Source organism: Heterodontus francisci, chromosome 6 (assembly GCF_036365525.1).
Source record: "Heterodontus francisci isolate sHetFra1 chromosome 6, sHetFra1.hap1, whole genome shotgun sequence".
NCBI lineage: Eukaryota > Metazoa > Chordata > Chondrichthyes > Heterodontiformes > Heterodontidae > Heterodontus > Heterodontus francisci.
This window is the reverse complement of record NC_090376.1, coordinates 68718868-68739975: the sequence shown is the minus strand read 5'-3', so window position 1 is coordinate 68739975 and position 21108 is coordinate 68718868. Positions and strand designations below refer to the sequence as shown.

Below are 21108 nucleotides of genomic sequence, written 5' to 3'. Positions count from 1 at the left end.
TAGTGATTTTGCTGTTTGCCTGCATTCAAATGATTAGGTTTTGCTATATAAATTAAACATCCCTTTAGAATTACATAGCACACTGTATAATTACTCATTAAGAAACTGCCTTGTTTTTGCTTAGGTCTGGGACAATTACATTGCAAATGAGCATGAAAAATATATACATTTAAAAAAAAATCAATTGTGATAAAATGTATTTGAAAGTAACGACACTTGTAAGGATGCTGTTTTCTATTTATGTTGTGAAATAATGCAAGTTATACAGATAAGTTGTAAATCAATGGAAAGTAACTCCAGATATTGGACAGGAGGTGGTTCTTGTATTGGATTTTAGATTAAGTGGTACAAGAGATTAGGTACTGCGTGTCTGCATTGCCAAAAGTGTGTAGATTATTTCAAGCAATAGATTTTAAATCTGAAAAGCTATTGAAGATTGTGATTGGGACATGGTCCCACACCATGTAGCCTGCCTCCTCCAGGATCTCGGCCATTACATTACCTCGGCCATCATGTTTGCATAAATTCACTCACGAAAAGTAGGAGGTTTAGCAGTAGTGAGAGGACTGTTCTTTAAAAAAGAACTTTAGTAAGACATAGTTGGCAGAATAGGCAGGCAGATGCAATTTAATTTGGGTGTGTGAGTTCATGCATTTTGCGAGAAGAAAATCCAGTACCCTCTCCCCCTCTCTCTCTCTCTCTCTCCCTGCCCCACCCCCCCTGCCCCTCCCTCTCTCCCTGCCCCTCCCTCTCTCCCTGCCCCTCCCTCTCTCCCTGCCCCCCCCTCTCTCCCTGCCCCTCCCTCTCTCCCTGCCCCTCCCTCTCTCCCTGCCCCTCCCTCTCTCCCTGCCCCTCCCTCTCTCCCTGCCCCTCCCTCTCTCCCTGCCCCTCCCTCTCTCCCTGCCCCTCCCTCTCTCCCTGCCCCTCCCTCTCTCCCTGCCCCTCCCTCTCTCCCTGCCCCTCCCTCTCTCCCTGCCCCTCCCTCTCTCCCTGCCCCTCCCTCTCTCCCTGCCCCTCCCTCTCTCCCTGCCCCTCCCTCTCTCCCTGCCCCTCCCTCTCTCCCTGCCCCTCCCTCTCTCCCTGCCCCTCCCTCTCTCCCTGCCCCTCCCTCTCTCCCTGCCCCTCCCTCTCTCCCTGCCCCTCCCTCTCTCCCTGCCCCTCCCTCTCTCCCTGCCCCTCCCTCTCTCCCTGCCCCTCCCTCTCTCCCTGCCCCTCCCTCTCTCCCTGCCCCTCCCTCTCTCCCTGCCCCTCCCTCTCTCCCTGCCCCTCCCTCTCTCCCTGCCCCCCCCTCTCTCCCTGCCCCCCCCCTCTCTCCCTGCCCCCCCCCTCTCTCCCTGCCCCCCCCCTCTCTCCCTGCCCCCCCCCTCTCTCCCTGCCCCCCCCCTCTCTCCCTGCCCCCCCCCCTCTCTCCCTGCCCCCCCCCTCTCTCCCTGCCCCCCCCCTCTCTCCCTGCCCCCCCCCTCTCTCCCTGCCCCCCCCCTCTCTCCCTGCCCCCCCCCTCTCTCCCTGCCCCCCCCCTCTCTCCCTGCCCCCCCCTCTCTCCCTGCCCCCCCCCTCTCTCCCTGCCCCCCCTCTCTCCCTGCCCCCCCCCTCTCTCCCTGCCCCCCCCCTCTCTCCCTGCCCCCCCCCTCTCTCCCTGCCCCCCCCCCTCTCTCCCTGCCCCCCCCCCTCTCTCTCCCCTCCCCCAATCTGGGTTTAAAAGATGATTAGTGTGTGTCTGCCTGCCTGTCCGTATATGTCTAATGTCGGTCCATCCATCAGTCAGGATCCCTCCCTCATCTCTCTCCCTCTCCCTTGCTCCCTCCCCCATCCCCAATCTCTCCCTCTATCGTACAAAACAGCCAGTATAAGCTTTAAATATTGTACCATGTATTTGTAGTGCTGTTGCTTGACGACGTTATAATCAGCATGAAATGGAGACCTAAGTTTCTTGATCTCCTGAAATGAATATGGTTCCTGTTTGGTACTGACCAATGTAATGTCACTAACTTCCAGTTTATTTATTTAAGGGTGTTTTTTTTTGCCTTGGTGGCTTGTAACATTTGCGTAGTAATTTTGAGAAATATGTTAATACAGTAATTACTACATTGGATCATTTTTGCTTGAATTCATGAAAATTGAAGTACAGAAACAGGAAAAAAAAGTGATTTGCAATGGAGGACTTCAGCACCTTGCTGCAGCATCACCGAAGTAAAAATTATTTTGTAATCAGACCAGGCCTGCATTTCTGAAATTAAAGTTAAGGCAAATTGTTGAAATCAATAACAAGTTATCTCCATCCACCAATATTGCACCCAACTTTGGTGTATTTAGTGGCTGACATCAGGTGTCTAAAGAGGAAAAATGCGCTGTTTCTTATTGTTGACATTCTCCACTTTGATTTGTTTTTATCACTTGGCTTTGGTGTCAGCCATGGCTCAGTGGTAATACTCTTGAGTCAAAGTTGAAGACCCGCTCCAGGACTTGAGCAGTACTGAGGTCGTGCTGAACTGTTCAGAGTGCCATTTTCAGTTGAGACAGTGGCCCAGATTTTCCTATGGAAATGATGGTGAGGCGAATGGTGCTTACTGTTATTTATATGCAATGGTGCAGCAACTCCAGACGAGGGGCAGATGCACAGGTACTCAAGGATCCAACAGTTGATGTCCGAGTTGGGCAGCTCTACTATTTGCAAAATGGCATCTCGCTGTCTGAAAATTAACTATTACAGGTGTGGAGTCTTTTCCTCCAAGCTTTAATTGTTAGGGATTTTAAAAATGTAACTGGAAAAAAAAACCTTTGTCTTTTTATTTTCTCTTAATTCAATCCTTCAATCTCTCTTTCTGTTTCTGTACCTGATTTGCCATTGATTCACCAACTCTAATTTACACACCTTTCTCAGTCCTTGTGCTGCTAATTTCATAATCCTTCAATCTGATTGATTAAGGAGGGGCACAGTTGCTTAGCTCTGTTCACTTGGGTCCCAGATGCCTTGTTTCCCTCACTGTGATATCAGCTTGATCTTGCAGCAGCTTGCCAAGCAAAAAAATTAAAAAACCTACAAGTGTAAGAGCAAGTCTAATTAATGGCAGATGCTATTAGCCATTCTACAGCAAAATTTCACCGATTAAACTGCCAACATCCAGTTTTCCCTCTTGGATAGACAAAATATATCCCATGGTACAATTCAAAGAAGAACAGGGGAGTTCTCCAGCTGTTCAGGCCAAAATTTATTCCTTAACCAACATTATTATTGAAACAAGCAGATTATTTTGTCTTTTATGTCTTATTTGTGGGATTTTGTTGAGTGCAAATTGGCCGCCATCTTACCCTACATTGTAGCAGTGACTACATTGCAAAAGTACTTCAGTGTCTGTGAAACAGTTTGGAATGCCCTGAAGTCATTAAAGTTGCTATATAAATGCATGTTCCTTTGACTTGTGCCAGATAACAAACTGGCATACTAAAACTCTCCAACAAAAGCATATCTCAAACAATAGCACAAAATGCTGAAAATACTCATATACTGAAAATACATCTGAGGAGAGAGAAACAGAATTAATGTTGCAGGTCTGTGACCTTCATTCTTCCATTTTCTGCTTTTATTTCAGCATCTGCAGTATTTTGCTTTTGTAAAGACCTATCTCAGTTGGTCCCTGATGGTGTAATGGTTAAAAGGCACCACCTTGTGTGGTACAGAGAGAAAAACAAGCACGTCCCACGTTCAATTCCTGATCACTGAGTTAAACAATCTCAGGCTGACAGTTGGGGTGCTACAATTGGCTTTAGTGCCCCTGGGTTCAGGAAATAATCAGCTATGACTCCTCCTGATTGCTGCACTGTGCTCCTCATTGCAATGTGAGTGTGTGTGAGATGACATTGAGCTCCAGTTTGGGAATCTATGTGGTCAAATAATTTTTCCAGCAGTCAGCAATGGCTCCCATGTGGAGAATCTTCCCTCACCTTTGAGGTACCAAAAGCTTGTTGGCATTTACATAATTATACCCAATATTTCTTACCTTCAGAGAAAACGGGATTGGGGGAGGGGTGCAGAGCAGCATTCCTCCAGTTGCTTATTTTAATTGCTTGTAATTGTAAAGTATCTCCATTAAATGCTATTGGGATGCAGGATGTATTTTCTGTGTTAAAGTACAATGCGGATAATTCACTACCCTGTAACAGCAACCATCTAAGTTACAATATGGAGGATGGTTATTTTATTGGGTTTTAACATGGATGATGTATATTAAGTAACAGTTGTGCAACAGCTAGCCACCCTAAATTGTAGCAAATGTTGAATTCCTTGAGTGATATGGTGAGAGGCCACCTTTAAGTGGAGTATCTGACAGCTATACAAGGCTGTTAAACATTTGTTATGATCAGGTGAGGAGGTGTTGAAGGGCTCCCCTCTTGTCCCTCTGCTTGTTTGACTGCAACAGGGTTATTTCTTTTAAAGTGAATGTGCTTGTCAATTCAGTGAGTGTTTAACAATTTACATGCTATGATCATAAAAGAACCAATTGGACAGGCTTTCTTGAGTTTAACAAAGAAAGAGGTTGGCTTTATTATACTTAAGCCGATCTAAGTAAAATAATAAATTACGCTCCAACTTGCACACAAACACGCGCATACATACATACATACACAAATCGGTTACAGAGTGGGGAAGGACAGGTTGGTCGGATTAGAGTCTGGAGCAATAAGAAAAGGGCATACAATCTGTGGCATTTGGTGACTCTTATCTTCTGGCTGAAGTCAGTGGTCCTGAGGCTTCCAGCTTGCAGACGTGGATAGCAGATTCAGTGGTTCTCCTGGAAACAGCGATGTGGATGATTTCCCTCACGGGGTCTCTGTTGGTAGCAGTGATAGGCCTAGGTAGTTTTGGCCAGCAGGCAGGGTTTGAAACTTGCATTATAGCCTTGGTTCAAATGTGAACAAAAGAGCTGAACTCCAGAGGTGAGGTGAGAGTGACTGCCCTTGACCTCAAGGTAGCATTTGACCAAGTATGTCATCCAGGAGTCCTCGCAAAACTGGAGTTGATGGGAATTGGGGAACATTCTCTGCTGGTTGGAGTCATACCTAGCACAAAGGAAAGGTGGTTGTGGTTGTTGGAGATCAGTCATCTCCGTCCCAGGACATCACTGCAGGAGATTCTCAGGGTAGTGCCGTAGGCCCAACCATCTGCAGCTGCTTCATCAGTGATCTTCCCTCCATCATAAGGTCATAAGTGGTGATGTTCGCTGATTGCACATTATTCAGCATCATTCGTGACTCTTCAGATACCGAAGCAGCCCTTGTCCAGATGCAGCAAGACCTGGACAACATCGAGGCTTGGGCTGATAAGTGGCAGGTAACATTCGTACCTCACAAGTGCCAGGCAATGACCATCACCAACAAGAGAGAATTTAACCATCCTCCACTATCAACATTCTGGGGGCTACCGTTGACCAGAAACTGAACTGGATCAGCCACATAAAAACCCACCACTAAGATCAGACTGACTGGCCTATAATTATTTGCCCTACCCCTCGCACCCTTTTTAAACAAATATATAACGTTCGCAGATCTCCAATCCTCTAGCACCGTGTCTGTATCTAGTGGGGATTCGAAGATGATCCTCAGCGCATCTGTTATTTCCTCCCTGACTTTCTTTAACGACCTGGGATGCGATCCATCCGGCCCTGGCGATTTATCCTCTTTCAAGGATGTCAGATCCTCTAGTACTTCCTCTCTCATAATGCTTATCGTATCTAATATTTCACACTCCTCCTCTTTTACTACAATGTCTGCATCATCCCTCTCCTTTGTGAAGACAGAGACAAAGTACTCATTAAGAACCCTGCCCACATCTTCTGCATCCACGCATAAGTTCCCTTGTACATCTCTGATAGGCCCTACCCTTTCCTTAGTTATCCTCTTGCTCTTAATGTATTGATAAAATATCTTTGGGTTTTCCTTGATTTTACCTGCCAATAATTTTTCATGTCCTCTCTTTGCTTTTCTAATTTCCTTTTTTACTTCACCCCTGCACTTTCTATATTCCTCTAGGCTTTCTAAAGTATTAAGGTGTTTATGATTGTCATAAACTTTCTTTTTCAGCTTTAACATACCCTGTATGCTTCTAGATAACCAGGGGACTCTAGATTTGACTGTACCGCCCTTTATCTTTGTGGGGACATGCCTACACTGTGCCTGTAGAATCTCGCTGTAGAATGCCTCCCACTGGTTTGCCACTGATTTTCCTTCAAGTAGCTGTATCCAGTCCACTTTCGCCAGATCACCTCTCAGTTTTGTAAAATTTGCTTTCCCCTAATTTAGAACTTTTACTCCTGATTTATCTTTGTGCTTTGCCATGATTATTCTACTAACTATATTATGGTCAATATTTCCAAAATGTTCACCAACTGCTACTTCATCCACTTGCCCAGCTTCATTACCGAAGACTAAATCTAGAATTGCGCTGCCTGTCATTGAAGTACTCTGACTGGACCATGCACCGGCCTTTGAAACCTAGATGCTCCTACATAAATCATTGAATCGGGGATGTGCTTTTCTTTTAAGACTGTAACATTTCTTGAGGTGTGCAGTTGGGGGACAAAGATGAATTCAAAATGAATTATTTTTTTGAGTATTAACCCATTCCAAAAATACCATTGGAACTTACCAGTCATGGACAAAAAGCAAATGTTAATTTATGCTCAACTTCAAAACTCCTTTGGTGACACATCTTACTTAAGAGCTTCAAACGTGAACAGTTTAGCACTCTGGCTTTTAGGGAAAATTTAATTTTCTCTATGTGGTTGAGATCCTGTGAGCAATTTCTGATAGATCTATATATATAAATAAATTACATTCACTTGCTTTTATACTTTGTTTTATTGCTGCCAGCACATCTGGTTTGTCTGGGGACAATAAAGTTAGGTATTTTAAGCACCATGGATGGCAGTTTCATCTGAGTGGTATAACGTATCATGAATACTAACCTTGAGCATGCATCTAAGGGTTTTTTTTATGTCACTTGTTACATTTTCAGGTTTTTAAGCAACCCTTTTGTTTCGCTAAATAGTTTCACCACAGTTCTTGTCAGTAAACTTGCACCTATCATCCAGATGTTGTTCTTCAGAGTACACATGGCACCATGGTTCAGAGATAGGGTTACAAAACTATAAGGCTTCCTGTGTGATGGGATCACAGCCTTGCAAAATAACCCATATTGTGTAATCTGCTCTTGCCATGTTCTGTGTCTGCGGGATTCCGTTAATCTTGCAGTAATCTGTGAACTAGACTATTCGTAGTTTCGTGCTGAAAAATAAAATTCACTTTGGAATGGTGGATGTTAAACAACAATAAAGTATAGCAACTAATAATGTTACGACCAAGGCAGAACGAGTACACTGTTTGTTCCCGTTCCACTTCTCCACGGGTCGCAACATGCCTTTAAATTTTCTTCCCACTTACCGATACGGACTCTTTTTTGATCCCAGAATAAAACGCACCAACCAGGTTTCTTTAATAAACTACAAAATTATAAGTTTATTATAGAACAAGTCTTGACCAGTAATTAAGTAAAGCATAAACACACAGATAGCAATATTAAAGTCCCCATTTTATCTTAGTTCCTCACACACACACACTCTGGTTAACTGGAAAAATAAAAGGGATTTTGGTTTTAGAGCTCTGTTACTAATAAAAAACAGACAAAAAACCACTTAGGTTGAGTACTTGCTCATTCTTGAAGAAAAAAGAAAGCTATGGAAAGATGTCCTTTGTTATGGTTTGGTGTCCCAAATCCCAAATGCTTATACTGGGATCTTCTTAGAACAGTTCTTTCTAGGCGATATTCACTATCAGTTTGGGTAGGCTTTTTCCAGAAATGCACCAACAGAGGTTTCCGATAGGCCTTCCAGCTGGAATGCAGCAACAGGGGTTTCAGTTTCCACACATTTGATACGCAGGGTTTCTTCAAATACAGGAGGAAAGAGGAGACTAACTCACTGGAGAGGCAGAGTTTTATTCCGAGAGAGAGATGAACTGGGTTTTTCTTGGCAGGTGAAAACAAACTTTTTTTTTAAACAATTAAAAATGAAACCAAAAACATTCTGGAAGTCAAGTGTCCTGACCTCTATAAATCTTGACATATCACTTCTCTGTAAACATCTTCTCTAAGTCAAAACAACAGACTCCCTGCTGGTTGTCTTTCTGACAACAGGTGCCTTCCAGTAAGGGCTTGTTTACAAGCCAAGTCCAGCAACCTGCAGGTGACTTAAAAAACCCCACAAAGTTCAGCATCTCTTCAAGCTTCCAGATGAATCAATGCTCATAATTCAACTACAAGTCCTTAAAAACATATTTTACAAAAAATAGAAGCACTCTCATAATTATAATTGAATAGGGAGAAGAACCACAGCAGCAAAATGAAAATATATTTTACGACCAACTGCTTTAGTCTAAGACCCCCAATCAAAATAAACAATTCTGATTGTGGTGGGAAAAACGTGCTGTTATTTCAATCCCATCCCTCCACAGATCACCTCACATATCATTTTAAACTTTCCAAATTAAAGAAAGACCCAGCCAAATTTATATATTAATCCCTGAATGAGCCTAACCAAACCAGGTGTCTTTAAATCAACAAATTAACTATTTAATTAGCAAAACTAAATTCTTAAACACTACTAAGATATAAACAACATTTAAGAAAAAATTAGAGTCCTTGCAAATTCACGCTCCTGCTGGAGGTAAAAAAGTGCAAGGTTGCTTAAAGTCCTCACAGCCGTCTGATGGGGGGAAAAAAAAGAAAGGTTCTTCAACAATAGAACAGTCCATCGTCTAATTCCAGCTGTAAGTGATGCTTTTCTCCTCCAGTGATGAATTTCAACAATTGACTTGTAAAACACAAGTTGGCTTGTGAATTTTTGAGAGATAAAAGATTCACAGTCTAACTTCCCTTTCTTCAGTTTAAATTATCAGAGATCTCTGTTTTGGCTTGACTTTTTTAGAATTTTGAAAGATATTAAATAAACAGACTAAGTTCTCTTCCTTCAGTTTAAATGGTCTGTTTCTCCTTTCAGGTGCTAACACACAGCTGTCTCTCTGTTTCCACTACATGCCAGTTCAAAATTAAATTGTAACAAATCTATCGCTCGATGCTCAGTCCAAGTGGCTGTATCCAAGGCAACGAGAATGACCCCTTTGAATTGCAGTCTCTGGCTGTATCCAAGGCAACGTGAATGCACCTTCTCGGAAACTGCAGAGGCCTGCTTATTCTTAAAGCAGTACTGATCCTTTGCTGTCTTAAAGACACACCACATATTTTCCAAAAAAAAGCTACAGGATCATAAGTATAAAGGAAAAGTTTGTAATGAATTAATTACACTTCACAAGAAATGTCTTTGTGTATGAGCCACATCTATTTAGATCTTAAGATAAGTTAAAGAACCATAGAAATATTACAGCACAGAATGAGGCCATTCAGCCCCTCATGTCGGTGTTGGCTGAAAAAACTATCCGCCCAATCTAATCCCACCTTCCAGCACCTGGTCCGTAGCCTTGCAGGTTACAGAACTTCAGGTGCATGTCCAAGTACCTTTTAAATGAGTTGAGGGTTTTCTGCTTCCACCACTGATCCTGGCAGTGAATTCCAGACATCCACCACCCTTTGGGTGAAAAAATCTTTCCTCATATCCCCTCTTATCCTTCTATCAATCACCTAAATCTGTGCCCTCTGGTAATTGACCTCTCTGCTAGGGGAAACAGGCTCCCCTTGTCTACTCTATCTAGGTCCCTCATAATTTTGTACGCCTCAATTAAGTCACCCTTGAGCCTCCTCGGTTCTAAGGAAAACATATACGTATAGAACTGACTGGATGCACACATGATCCAATCAGCAGGAAACTATGGTCGGAATTTAATGTCGCGCCAAGAGGGTGGGGGTGGGGGGGTGCGTGGTGGGATTGTAAAGTCGGGTGGGAGACGTGGGGTGCCATGGGCATCACCTACCCTCCCCCGTTGCTATTTTACCAGCAGTGGGGGAGGTGGCAAACAGCCTGCCCATCCTTGGGCCAGTTGAGGCCCTTCCGTGGTCAATTAATTGCTACTTAAGGGCTTCATCCCGCCACTGCTGGTATTTTCACAGCGGCCGACAGGCGCTTCGGTACCTGAGGAGGCCACCTAGTACTACCCGGCGGCCTCCTTGTGGGGTGGGGATGGCCCTCCTAATCGGACAGCCAGTGCCCCACGGAGGTTGGCTCCAGCAGCATGGGCAGTTACCACCGCCCCCCCCCCCCCCCTTTTCACCAGGGCCTACTTGATTGTCCCTGGCGAGGCCCAACCCCCACTTATCTTTTTGGAGGCTGGCGTCCATCCTACTCTTCTTGCTGGGTGTGGTCCCAGCAGTGGCCACCGTTCCTGGTGGCGCTGCAGGGATTGAAGAGCAGCTGGCAGCTCTTGAAGGTGGGACTTCTTGCCTCAGAGTGGCGGAAGCCCCGACTGAAGCCAGTTAAAGGCCTGAGCCACACAAATAGCACAGCTTCCAGGCCCGGCAGAGGTGGGGTTGCCCCCCCCCCCCACTTCCCAGCAGGTGGGAGGGGTCACTACCTCACCATTAAATTTAGGTCTGTATTTGCGGCTGTTGTGGACCACTTGATATGGAAATTTACAGATGTTTATCCATTGTGAACACTGCTTATTCAGAAAAGGAGAAATTCTGTTACATTGATTAGGAATTTAATTGCTGACCCAGTTTGATCCCTGATCAAGACCTGTTCTATCTCTAGAATACAGTCACTATTGATCTGCGATTAATAAGCAACAACTGCATTAATGCAACGCCACCTGTTATAACTCTGTACTTAGTTATCCTGTTTTCATAAATTTACAACAGAAAATTCTGCCTTCGTATGTAGGACGCATTATTGTACTCGTTACATTACATTTATGAGACTTTTTTTTAAAAACCATTATAAAGTTTAGAATATTAAACCAACACGAGAAAGCCAGTTGATCAGTTAACTACCCAAATTACAATCCTCTGCAATTCAACCTCACGAATCATATCATCATTGGAGTCTGTTTCCTCTTATTGTGTTTTATCTTGAAGTGTAGTGGTGCATTGTGATTACTTGATTGTCATGTTGGTGCTAGGGTGCAAGCTGGTCAGCTTTCATAAACCTGCAACAAAAAATACAACGTAAATTACTATTTTCTCAAAGTGTATGATCAAAACCTAATCCTATCTCACATCTAAATGGACTATCATTCTTACCTGTTTCAGTGTTGATTTAGAGATGTACTCGAAGGGTCACGCTGTACAGCAATGTTGTTCAGGTCTTAATTTTTAAGTAATCACTTAATGAAAATCCAAAATTTGGCCGTCCTTCCATTGCTCATTTTTTTTTTTTCTACTTTTATGTCCAATTTTCTTCTCTGCCTAGCTTTCACAAAGTGTTAGCACTTGAATATGGTGCATGATGAGGTGGGAATGATGAGCCACTGGGGTAGAATTTCTTCTGTAGTAGAGCTTACACTGAAAATGCTTTGGGATTGTTGGTGAGACTCCACTCTACTCTGTCACATTTTTCTGGGTCAGCTTAATTTAAATGTTGCGATCAGGCTTCCAGTGCTATTTGCATTCTCTATTGGAGCATGGCTCTGTTGGGGAGGGAAATCCAACACTGCCTTAAAGGGGCAAGTCAGTGATGACCTCAGAACAACAAAATGCGCTACTGAGAGTGAGGGAAGCATATCTAAGTGCCACAGTGCAGCCGTTAGCCCTGTAAGTTTTCTGACTCAACCACATAAGTTTTATTAGCTCAAAGACCAATGACTAGTTGCATTTATATAGCACTTTAATGTAGAAAAACACCCAAAGATGCTGCATGGGGCATAATGAAAGTAAAATGGATGCCGATCAAAGAAGGGGATATTGAGAGGGTATGGCTCAAAATGTCCACCTCGCACCCATTTGTCTCATCAGTACTCTCATAATCCAGCACTCCTTCCAATACTTGAATATCCCAACCCACCTCACTGTCCCACACCTTGCATTGACCCCACAGTAAAGTGCCCCAACTCCTTTCTGACTGCTTACAGCCACCTGAGTCCTCCCAGTCTCAGAATGTTCCCCCACCTCCCCTCCTGTGCAGTCACTTCTTTTTGCTCCATTCCACACACTAGACATTTTCCTTGCTATCATAGCGCCATCTATCCTAGCTCTTGACTCCACCTTCCCTCTGCCATCTATGTAACAATATCAAGAATTGGATAGAGTAACTGTAAGAAGTGTCTGGTGATGGTATAGAGAGAGAGTGTGTAAAACAAGGAGGATGACACAAAAGAATTAGTGGGGAAAACCAGCAGAGATACAAGTACAGGAAGGGAAAATGCAATGCTACAAATGTTCATTATACAAACTATTTTTCTTCGGGAAACTTGTGTGCCTATCTGTAATAAAAGCAAAATACTACAGATGTTGGAAATCTGAAATAAACACAAAGTGCTGGAAATAGACAGCAGGTCTGGCAGCATCAGTGGAGCGAGAAACAGTTAACATTTAGTGTCAATGACCTTTCATTTATTCGTCCATCTGCTGTGTATTTATAAAAAAAAAGAACGTGACTGCAACATTCTGAGGAAATTACACCTGCAGGTGGCACTGTCCACTGAATGCTGTACGACCAACTCACCCTGATACCCTCAATCCAACTTCCCATGTATTGTAGTAGGAGCTCCCCAAAAAATATTGACCAAAAATGCTTAGGAAAGAGCTACTGACAAGGTTGAATGGAGCAGAAAGATTAAAGAATGAGAAACCAGGACAGTGAAAATATTAAAAATTTGATGATCTATCGTAATGCCAGAGTTGCTGCCTTAAGTGAAAGGAGCAAACTCTCCAAATTTGAACCTGGAATCTTCTGATGTGTCTCATTTAAGATTATTACAGGATGTATTGCCACGAGAGAGTCTACCCCCAATGTCATCTGCGGATGCATGCACAATTTTTCATTTGAGTTGTACATAAAAAGGTTGTGTGTGATATGTTACTGAGCAAAATAGCTTTTGCATTGCATTGTTCTTTCCATACTTAAACACGATCATTTTGTACCCTTTTGAGCAGCTGGAATGCTGAATAATTAGTTGGTAAATGGTTTTATTAACATCACTGGTTAGCAAATTAGCATCTGTAAAGGTTGGAATGATGCCCATTAATCTTATAATGTGCACACTGTAGGCAACTACAGTTTAAAAGAAAACGATACTTGTTTGCAACAAGTTTCCACAGAAAGCAGAAGAAAAATTAAGTTTTAATACACTACTGTGTATGTATAACTACTGTGACGGAATTAATTTCAAAAATGCACAAAAACAGTTTTGTGAATGGCACTCTTCAATCATGCTCTTTAGTTTTTGAATAATTGAATGATGCTTATCTATCTGATTATAGCCAGGGATGGCTTCCTTCCAGCTTTCGCACAGTTACCTCTGATGTCCTGCGAGGTGCTACCCTTGGCCTTCTCCTATTTCTCATCCAGATGTCTCCCCTTGGCGTTGTCGTCTGAAAACACAGTACAGCCTTCAAGTGTATGTTGGCAACAACCAGCTCTACCTCCCTCGACTCCTCCACTGTCTCTAAATTATCAGATTATTTGTCCATCAACCAGTACTGGATGAGCAGAAATTTTCTCCAATTAAATATAGTAAAAAATGAGGCCACTGTCTTTGGGCCCCACTTCAAATTCTGTGTTCCCTTGCCACTGTCTCCACCCTTCTCCTTGGCAACTGTCTAAGGCTGAACCAAACTGTTCACAACCTTGGTGTTGTATTGGATCCCGAGATGAGCTTCTGACCACGCATTCGCTAAGACTACGTATTTCCACCTCTGTAACATTGCCTGACTGCGTCCCTGCCTCAGCTCATCTGCTGCTGAAGTTCTCCTTCATCCCTTTGTTACCTGTATTCCAATGCTCCCACCTTCTACTGTCCGTAAACCTGAGGTCATCCAACACTCTGCTCTACTCCCACCGAATCCTGTTCACCCACCACCCACCAACAATGCAATGCAAAATCTATTTTGCTCAGTCACCTATCACACACAACCCTTTTATGTCCACCTCAAATGAAAAATTGTGCTCGCTAAGCTACATTGGCTCCTAGTTAAGCAGCACTTCGATCTCAAAATTCTCATCCTGGTTTTCAAATCCCTTCCTCGCCTCGCCCTCCCTTTCTCTGTAATTCCTTCAATCCCATAATGCTCCCAGATATCTGCGTTCTTCTTATTCCTGGCTTCGAGAGCACCCCAATTTTAATTGTTGCACCATTGGTGGATGTGTTGTCTTTAGCTGCTTGGGCCCTGAGCACTCAGCTAAGTCTCCAGGGCCTGATGGGATCTACCTCAGAATACTAAGGGAGGCACGGGAAGAAATTGCTGGGGCCTTGACAGAAATCTTTGTATCCTCATTGGCTACAGGTGAGGTTCCTGAGGACTGGAGAATAGCCAATGTTGTTCCTTTGTTTAAGAAGGGTAGCCAGGGTAGTCCAGGAAATTATAGGCCGGTGAGCCTTACGTCAGTGGTAGGGAAATTATTAGAGAGGATTCTTCGGGACAGGATTTACTCCCATTTGGAAACAAACAAACTTATTAGCGAGAGGCGGCATGGTTTTGTGAAGGGGAGGGTCGTGTCTCACTAATTTGATTGAGTTTTTTGAGGAAGTGACGAAGATGATTGATGAAGGAAGGGCAGTGGATGTTATCTATATGGACTTCAGTAAAGCCTTTGACAAGGTCCCTCATGGCAGACTGATACAAAAGGTGAAGTCACATGGGATCAGAGGGGAGCTGGCAAGATGGATATAGAACTGGCTCTGTCATAGAAGACAGAGGGTAGCTGTGGAAGGGTGCTTTTCTGATTGGAGGGCTGTGTCTAGTGGTGTTCCGCAGGGATCCGTGCTGGGATCTTTGCTGTTTGTGGTATATATAAATGATTTGGAGGAAAATGTAGCTGGTCTGATTAGTAAGTTTGCGGACGACACAAAGGTTGGTGGAGTTGCGGATAGTGATGAGGATTGTCAGAGGATACAGCAGGATATAGATCAGTTGGAGACTTGGGCGGAGAAATGGCAGATGGAGTTTAATCCGGACAAATGTGAGGTAATGCATTTTGGAAGGTCTAATGCAGGTGGGAAGTATACAGTAAATGGCAGAACCCTTAGGAGTATTGACGGGCAGAGAGATCTGGGCGTACAGGTCCACAGGTCACTGAAAGTGGCAACGCAGGTGGATAAGGTAGTCAAGAAGGCATACGGCATGCTTGCCTTCATCGGTCGGGGCATAGAGTATAAAAATTGGCAAGTCATGCTGCAGCTGTACAGAACCTTAGTTAGGCCACACTTAGAATATTGCGTGCAATTCTGGTCGCCACACTACCAGAAGGACGTGGAGGCTTTGGAGAGGGTACAGAGGAGGTTTACCAGGATGTTGCCTGGTCTGGAGGGCATTAGCTATGAGGAGAGGTTGGATAATCTCGGATTGTTTTCATTGGAATGACGGAGGTGGAGGTGCGACATGATAGAAGTTTACAAAGTTAGGAGTGGCATGGACAGAGTGGTTAGTCAGAAGTTTTTTCCCAGGGTGGAAAAGTCAGTTACTAGGGGACATAGGTTTAAGGTGTGAGGGGCAAAGTTTAGAGGGGACGTGCGAGGCAAGTTCTTTACACAGAGGGTGGTGAGTGCCTGGAACTTGCTGCCGGGGGAGACGGTGGAAGTAGGTACGATAATGACGTTTAAGAGGCATCTTGACAAATACATGAATAGGATGGGAATAGAGGGATCCGGTCCCTGGAAGTGCAGAAGGTTTTAGTTTAGGCAGGCATCGAGATCGGCGCAGGCTTGGAGGTCTGAATGGCCTGTTCCTGTGCTGTACTGTTCTTTGTTCAGATTCCTTCCCTAAACCTCTCCACTTTCTTTTCTCCTTTTAAGACACTCATTTGAGGGTGTCAAGCTATAACTAGTGGAGTGCCAGAGGGATCAGTGCTGGGGCCTCAACCGTTTACAATCTATATCAATGACTTGAATGAAGGGACTGAATGTATGGTTGCTAAATTTGCTGATGTCACAAAGATGGGTACGAGAGTCAGTTGTGAAGAGGACAGAAGGAGTCTGCAAAGGGTTGTAAATAGGTTAACTGGGGAAAAAATTGGCAGATGGAGTATAATGTGGGAAAATGTGAACTTGTCCATTTTGGCAGGAAGAATGGAAAAGCAGTATATTATTTAAATAGAGATTGCAGAACTCTTGCGGTACAGGGGGATCTGGGTGTCCTGGTACATGATTCACAAAAAGTTAGTATGCAGGTTCAGCAAGTGATTAGGAGGAAAATGGAATGTTGTTTATTGCGAGGGGAATGGAATATAAAAGTAGGGAACTTTTGCTACGTTGTACAGCATGTTGAGACCACGTCTGGAGTACTGCGTACAGTTTTGGTCTCCTTACTTAAAGGATAAAGATTCAATAGAAGCAGTTCAGAGAAGGTTCACTAGACTGATTTCTGGGATGAGGGGATTATTTTACGATGAAAGGTTGGGCCTGTATCCATTGGAGTTTAGAAGAATGAAACATATTGAAGCTTAAGTTCCTGAGAGGACTTGACCGGATGGATGCTGAAAGGATGTTTTCCCTTATGGGAGAGACTAGAACTAGGGGACACATTTAAGATGGAGATGAGGAGAAATGATTTCTCTGAGGACTGTTAGTCTGTGGAATTATCTTCCCCAGAGAGCAGTGGAGATAGGGTCATTGAATGTTTTTCAGGCCGAGTTAGATAGATTCTTGATTGACAAGGGAGTCAAAGGTTCTAGCAGGTAGACGGGAAAGTAGAGTTGAGGCCACAATCAGATGAACCACGAGCTTATCAAATGGCGGAGCAGGCTCAAAGGGCCGAATGACCTGCTCTTGCTCCTAATTCGTATGTTCTTATGTTAAAACCTACCTCTGATCAAGTTTTTGGTCATCTGCCCTAATATCTAATTATGTGGCTCGGTGTCAAATTTCACTTTATAATGCTCTTGTGAAAAATTTTTGGAGATTTTATTGCATAAAGTTGCAACATAAATACAGGGTAGTGCTGTTGTAAAAGCTATCGGTTATAGCAAGGATTCTGAAAGACTTTAGGAAGGTAATAGCCTCATGGTGACAATTGTTGAAAAATGTTATTTTTGGAAGCAAGAACAGTGAAATGAAATACAGACCCCATGATTTTGTTTTCTACACATATTTATCACAAACGGCTGCCTGTATTGGGCAAATAATGCTAGCCATTAGTGGTAAGAGTCAATGATAGAGGTGCTGCTTACAATACATTAAGTGCTGGCTGTTCTTTTGCCCCTCATTAATCCCTGGTACGGTATTTAAAGATGTGCAATATTCAAATTTTATCCCCACAAGAACGCCAGTAATCGTCGTGCTATCATGTCTGTCTCCTATGGTTTTCTGTTTGCTGGCAGACATGCATTTTCTGCTAGAACTTCTCTTGTTCAGTTTATTTATTTTTTAAATTTTATTTAGAGATACAGCACTGAAACAGGCCCTTCAGCCCACTGAGTCTGTGCCGACCATCAACCACCCATTTATACCAATCCTGCATTAATCCCATGTTCCTACCACATCCCCACAATTGCCCTACCACCTACCTATACTGGGGGCAATTTATAATGGCCAATTTACCTATCAACCTGCAAGTCTTTGGCTGAGGGAGGAAACCGGAGCACCTGGCGAAAACCCACGCGGTCACAGGGAGAACTTGCTAACTCCGCACAGGCAGTACCCAGAATTGAACCCGGTTCGCTGGAGCTGTGAGGCTGCGGTACTAACCACTGCACCACTGTGCCGTCCTTCAGTACAGGAACTGAATCTGATACCAATTCATATTTTAGTCACCAGTAGATCACATAGGCACCAGAGCAGTGAAGGAGTCTGCCACTTGTTGTGGCTAAATTGCATTAATGCCAACAGCTTAGCATAAGCAATGGGTACAACTTAAATACTAAGATTTTAGATGGAATAGATGAGTAGAAGGTCCTTGATTTGCAGATCTGTCAATCATTAAAGCTGGAGAACAAGTAGATCGGGTCATTAAAAATAGGAAATCAGATCCTTGGTTTTACATCTAGAATAATAGAATACAAATGCAAGGAGGTAACGTTGTACAAGGCTGGAATCAAGTAATATTTGGAGTACTGTGTAGCTTTCGGCACTGCATTATAGGATAGGTATAAAATAATGGCAAAGTTGCACCAGAGTTTTACCATGATATTAACTGGAGATGATGAGTTACAGTTTTGGAGAGAGACTTGAGAAGTTGAGACTTTTTCCAGTACAGCTGCAAAGATTAAATGGTGATAGATCTTCAAGAATAGGATAAACTGCTATTGAGTGGTTTCCACTTGGTGAGATAATTACAAGAAGTCACAATTTTTGGATAATTGCAAAAAAAAATTATGAAGGAGGGGCTATTGGGAGACAGCGCGTAAGTGCCACTAGCTGAATTGCCGAAAGTCCTCCTTCTGTGTTGTAACCATTCTATGATTCTTAAGCTATACCTTCCCATGCAGGGTGGAATTTCCTTTCACATAGTATTGTTGAAGCAGAAACTATGAATTATTTTGAAAGGAAATAGATACTTGTTTGAAAAGGAATATGAAAGGATGTGGAAAGCAAGTAGAAGAGAGATGAAACTAGGTTGCTCATTGAGAAAAATGCTGTCTCAGATTTGGTGGTTCCAGTGTTGTAACATTCCATGATCTTATGCACAAAGGTCATAAATATAGAATATTTTGTTATTTACAAATTTTCTGTCACCAATTTTATCTGCAGGTTTTCTCCACTCTTGAAAATGCTGACTCCCTGGAGGAGCTTAATGATAATTCCTTTCAGTAGCGCATTATTTTTTGTGTGTGAGCTCAGAGTGTTGATAGGGTGCAATACAACCAAGCCCAATCCGGTGTGCATAATGGGGAGGATTTTCAACTGCCGGCAACTCGTTTTTCTCCTGACAAACGATTAACCAGTTGTTGAAAATTTGATGTGCCCCTTATGCACCCATTTCCCACCTGAGTCAACCGTCAGCCAGGCCTTTAAATGAATTCCCAGTACTCTCACCGAAAACAAATGGAAGAGTCTTTAAACATGTAATGTAAACTGGGATCCTGCACCTGCAACTTGCAAATAGAAATGAGTGGAACATGCATGTCAGTCCATTTCCTCCAGGCGTTGAGGCCTAACCAGTGATCCTTTAAAATGACTGTTGAGCCACTGCTGAAAAAAAAAGTTGTTTCATTTTTAAACATCTCTGGGTCCCACAAAAATCTTCTTGTCCACTGCCGTATGTTATCACCCCCTTTGCTTGCTGCGCCCCCGATGGCTGGCTGCGTGCAGTAGGTGGGTGATTTTTCTCCTGACAAAACTGTTGAGTTGCAGTGGGATGTCAGTTTGATGCCTGCAGGGCACTGAGAAAATATTAGAGGCTTAAATCTGAAAGTAGACAGAACTCCTGACTGCCGCGTCTGGCAGGCAGCATGGGCTGACTGGGCGTAATATAGCCTTGCAGTGCCAAACCTAAAAGTCTTCCCCAAAATGGCCACATAATATTTATCCAGCTGGAACCACAAGGGTGAACTATGGCTAATTTTTCACTCCTTAACCCAGTAGTGCCAGGTTCAATTTTAGCACCTTGACAGCCACTCCGGCTGAGTCTGTTTAATTCAGCATAAATTAGGGATCAAACCTGGGACCTTCCTGTATTAATGATTTATTTAGAGCTACTTGTTCTAAACTCACTAAGTCATTTGGAAAGCTGTGCTGAATATTCTTTAACAGTCTGTTTTCAAAACACTGATATCTGTTGGTATTGCAGTCTAACAGTATACCATGACGTGTATATTTGACCTGACCACCTCCAGGCGCGTATCCATTGTCTCTCGAGATAAGGAGGCCCAAAAGAAAGAAAGAAGTATATTTGTATGCTCTCATTTTCCACTGTCCAGTTATTAAATCATCGTAATTGCATTTTTAAAAATTATGGTGAATTGCCAACTAAAAGAATACATGTATTGTCATTGCTATATCATTGAAGCTTGTTGAAGCACAAGTGAAAAAACTCTGTAGGTGCTGTCGTTGAATATGTATAACTCAAGTGTGGAAATTTAGCAGTCTTTCACCATTCATAGCAAAGACTGTCTCAGATGTCTTTAAATATCGCAAGATATTTATGAGCACTCCTCCCTCTGGTATTTTCAATGGAATGGTTACATGAAGCAGAAGGCTTTAAATGGTCAATTATACAATTTGATATGTTTTTATCTACCAAGAGGGAAGAAAGCATTGGGGCACAGCATTGTGCCCGTTTTGCAGGCAGGGCTGTTTTGTCTCTGGTCGCTGATTTAAAAAAAAAGCTTCAAGGTGCTGTAGGAAACTTTAATCATGTTTCACATGATTTGACATTTATCTAAATATTTACATTTTTCTTCCAGGATGAAGAGGAAGAAATTAAACTGGAGATCAATATGTTGAAAAAATATTCTCACCACAGAAATATAGCAACCTATTATGGTGCTTTTATAAAGAAGAGTCCTCCTGGTCATGATGATCAACTCTGGGTAAGAAGAACAAATATTGTACTTTGTTACATCTCTTGGAAAGATCTAAAAGTGATTCACATTCAGTGAATGAATTGCTTTGAAGTGCAGTGGACTGATAATTCAAAGTTTTTCTGCACTAAAAAAAAGAATTATTCAATAATTTGAATTAACAGTAGGATTGGAATTTAGTATTAAAAGTTCAATTAGTGTATTTTTGACACACTAATAACGTCATGCGTATTATACTTGCTGTTGTTTTCCCAAAGAATTTTGGGCCATTGTTAGAATTTTTATTGTTAGAATAAAATTTTTCTAGTGAAGTGTCTGTTAAAAGTTTAGTGTCCTCATAAAAATTGGTGTATAATGGATACCTTTAAAGTGATTGCAAACAATACTTTAATTTACAACTTAAAAGCAGATAAGGCTGATGGCCAGAGCCTTTGCTTTACAGTGCCTCAATAAATTAAATTCCTTCTTATATGGAATTGTGGGATCTTTATGT

At 42.8% G+C, this 21108-nt stretch overlaps 1 protein-coding gene across 5 annotated transcripts in view; it reads left to right on the top strand.

The window, feature by feature from the left end:
- LOC137371369 (mitogen-activated protein kinase kinase kinase kinase 4) overlaps positions 1-21108 on the top strand; it is a 386728-nt gene that overhangs the window by 175306 nt on the left and 190314 nt on the right. For all 5 annotated transcript variants that reach the window (XM_068033852.1, XM_068033851.1, XM_068033850.1 and 2 more), the window contains exon 4: positions 20499-20624. In XM_068033852.1, coding sequence (XP_067889953.1) covers positions 20499-20624 — 126 coding nt within the window. The remainder of the gene's footprint in view (positions 1-20498; positions 20625-21108) is intronic.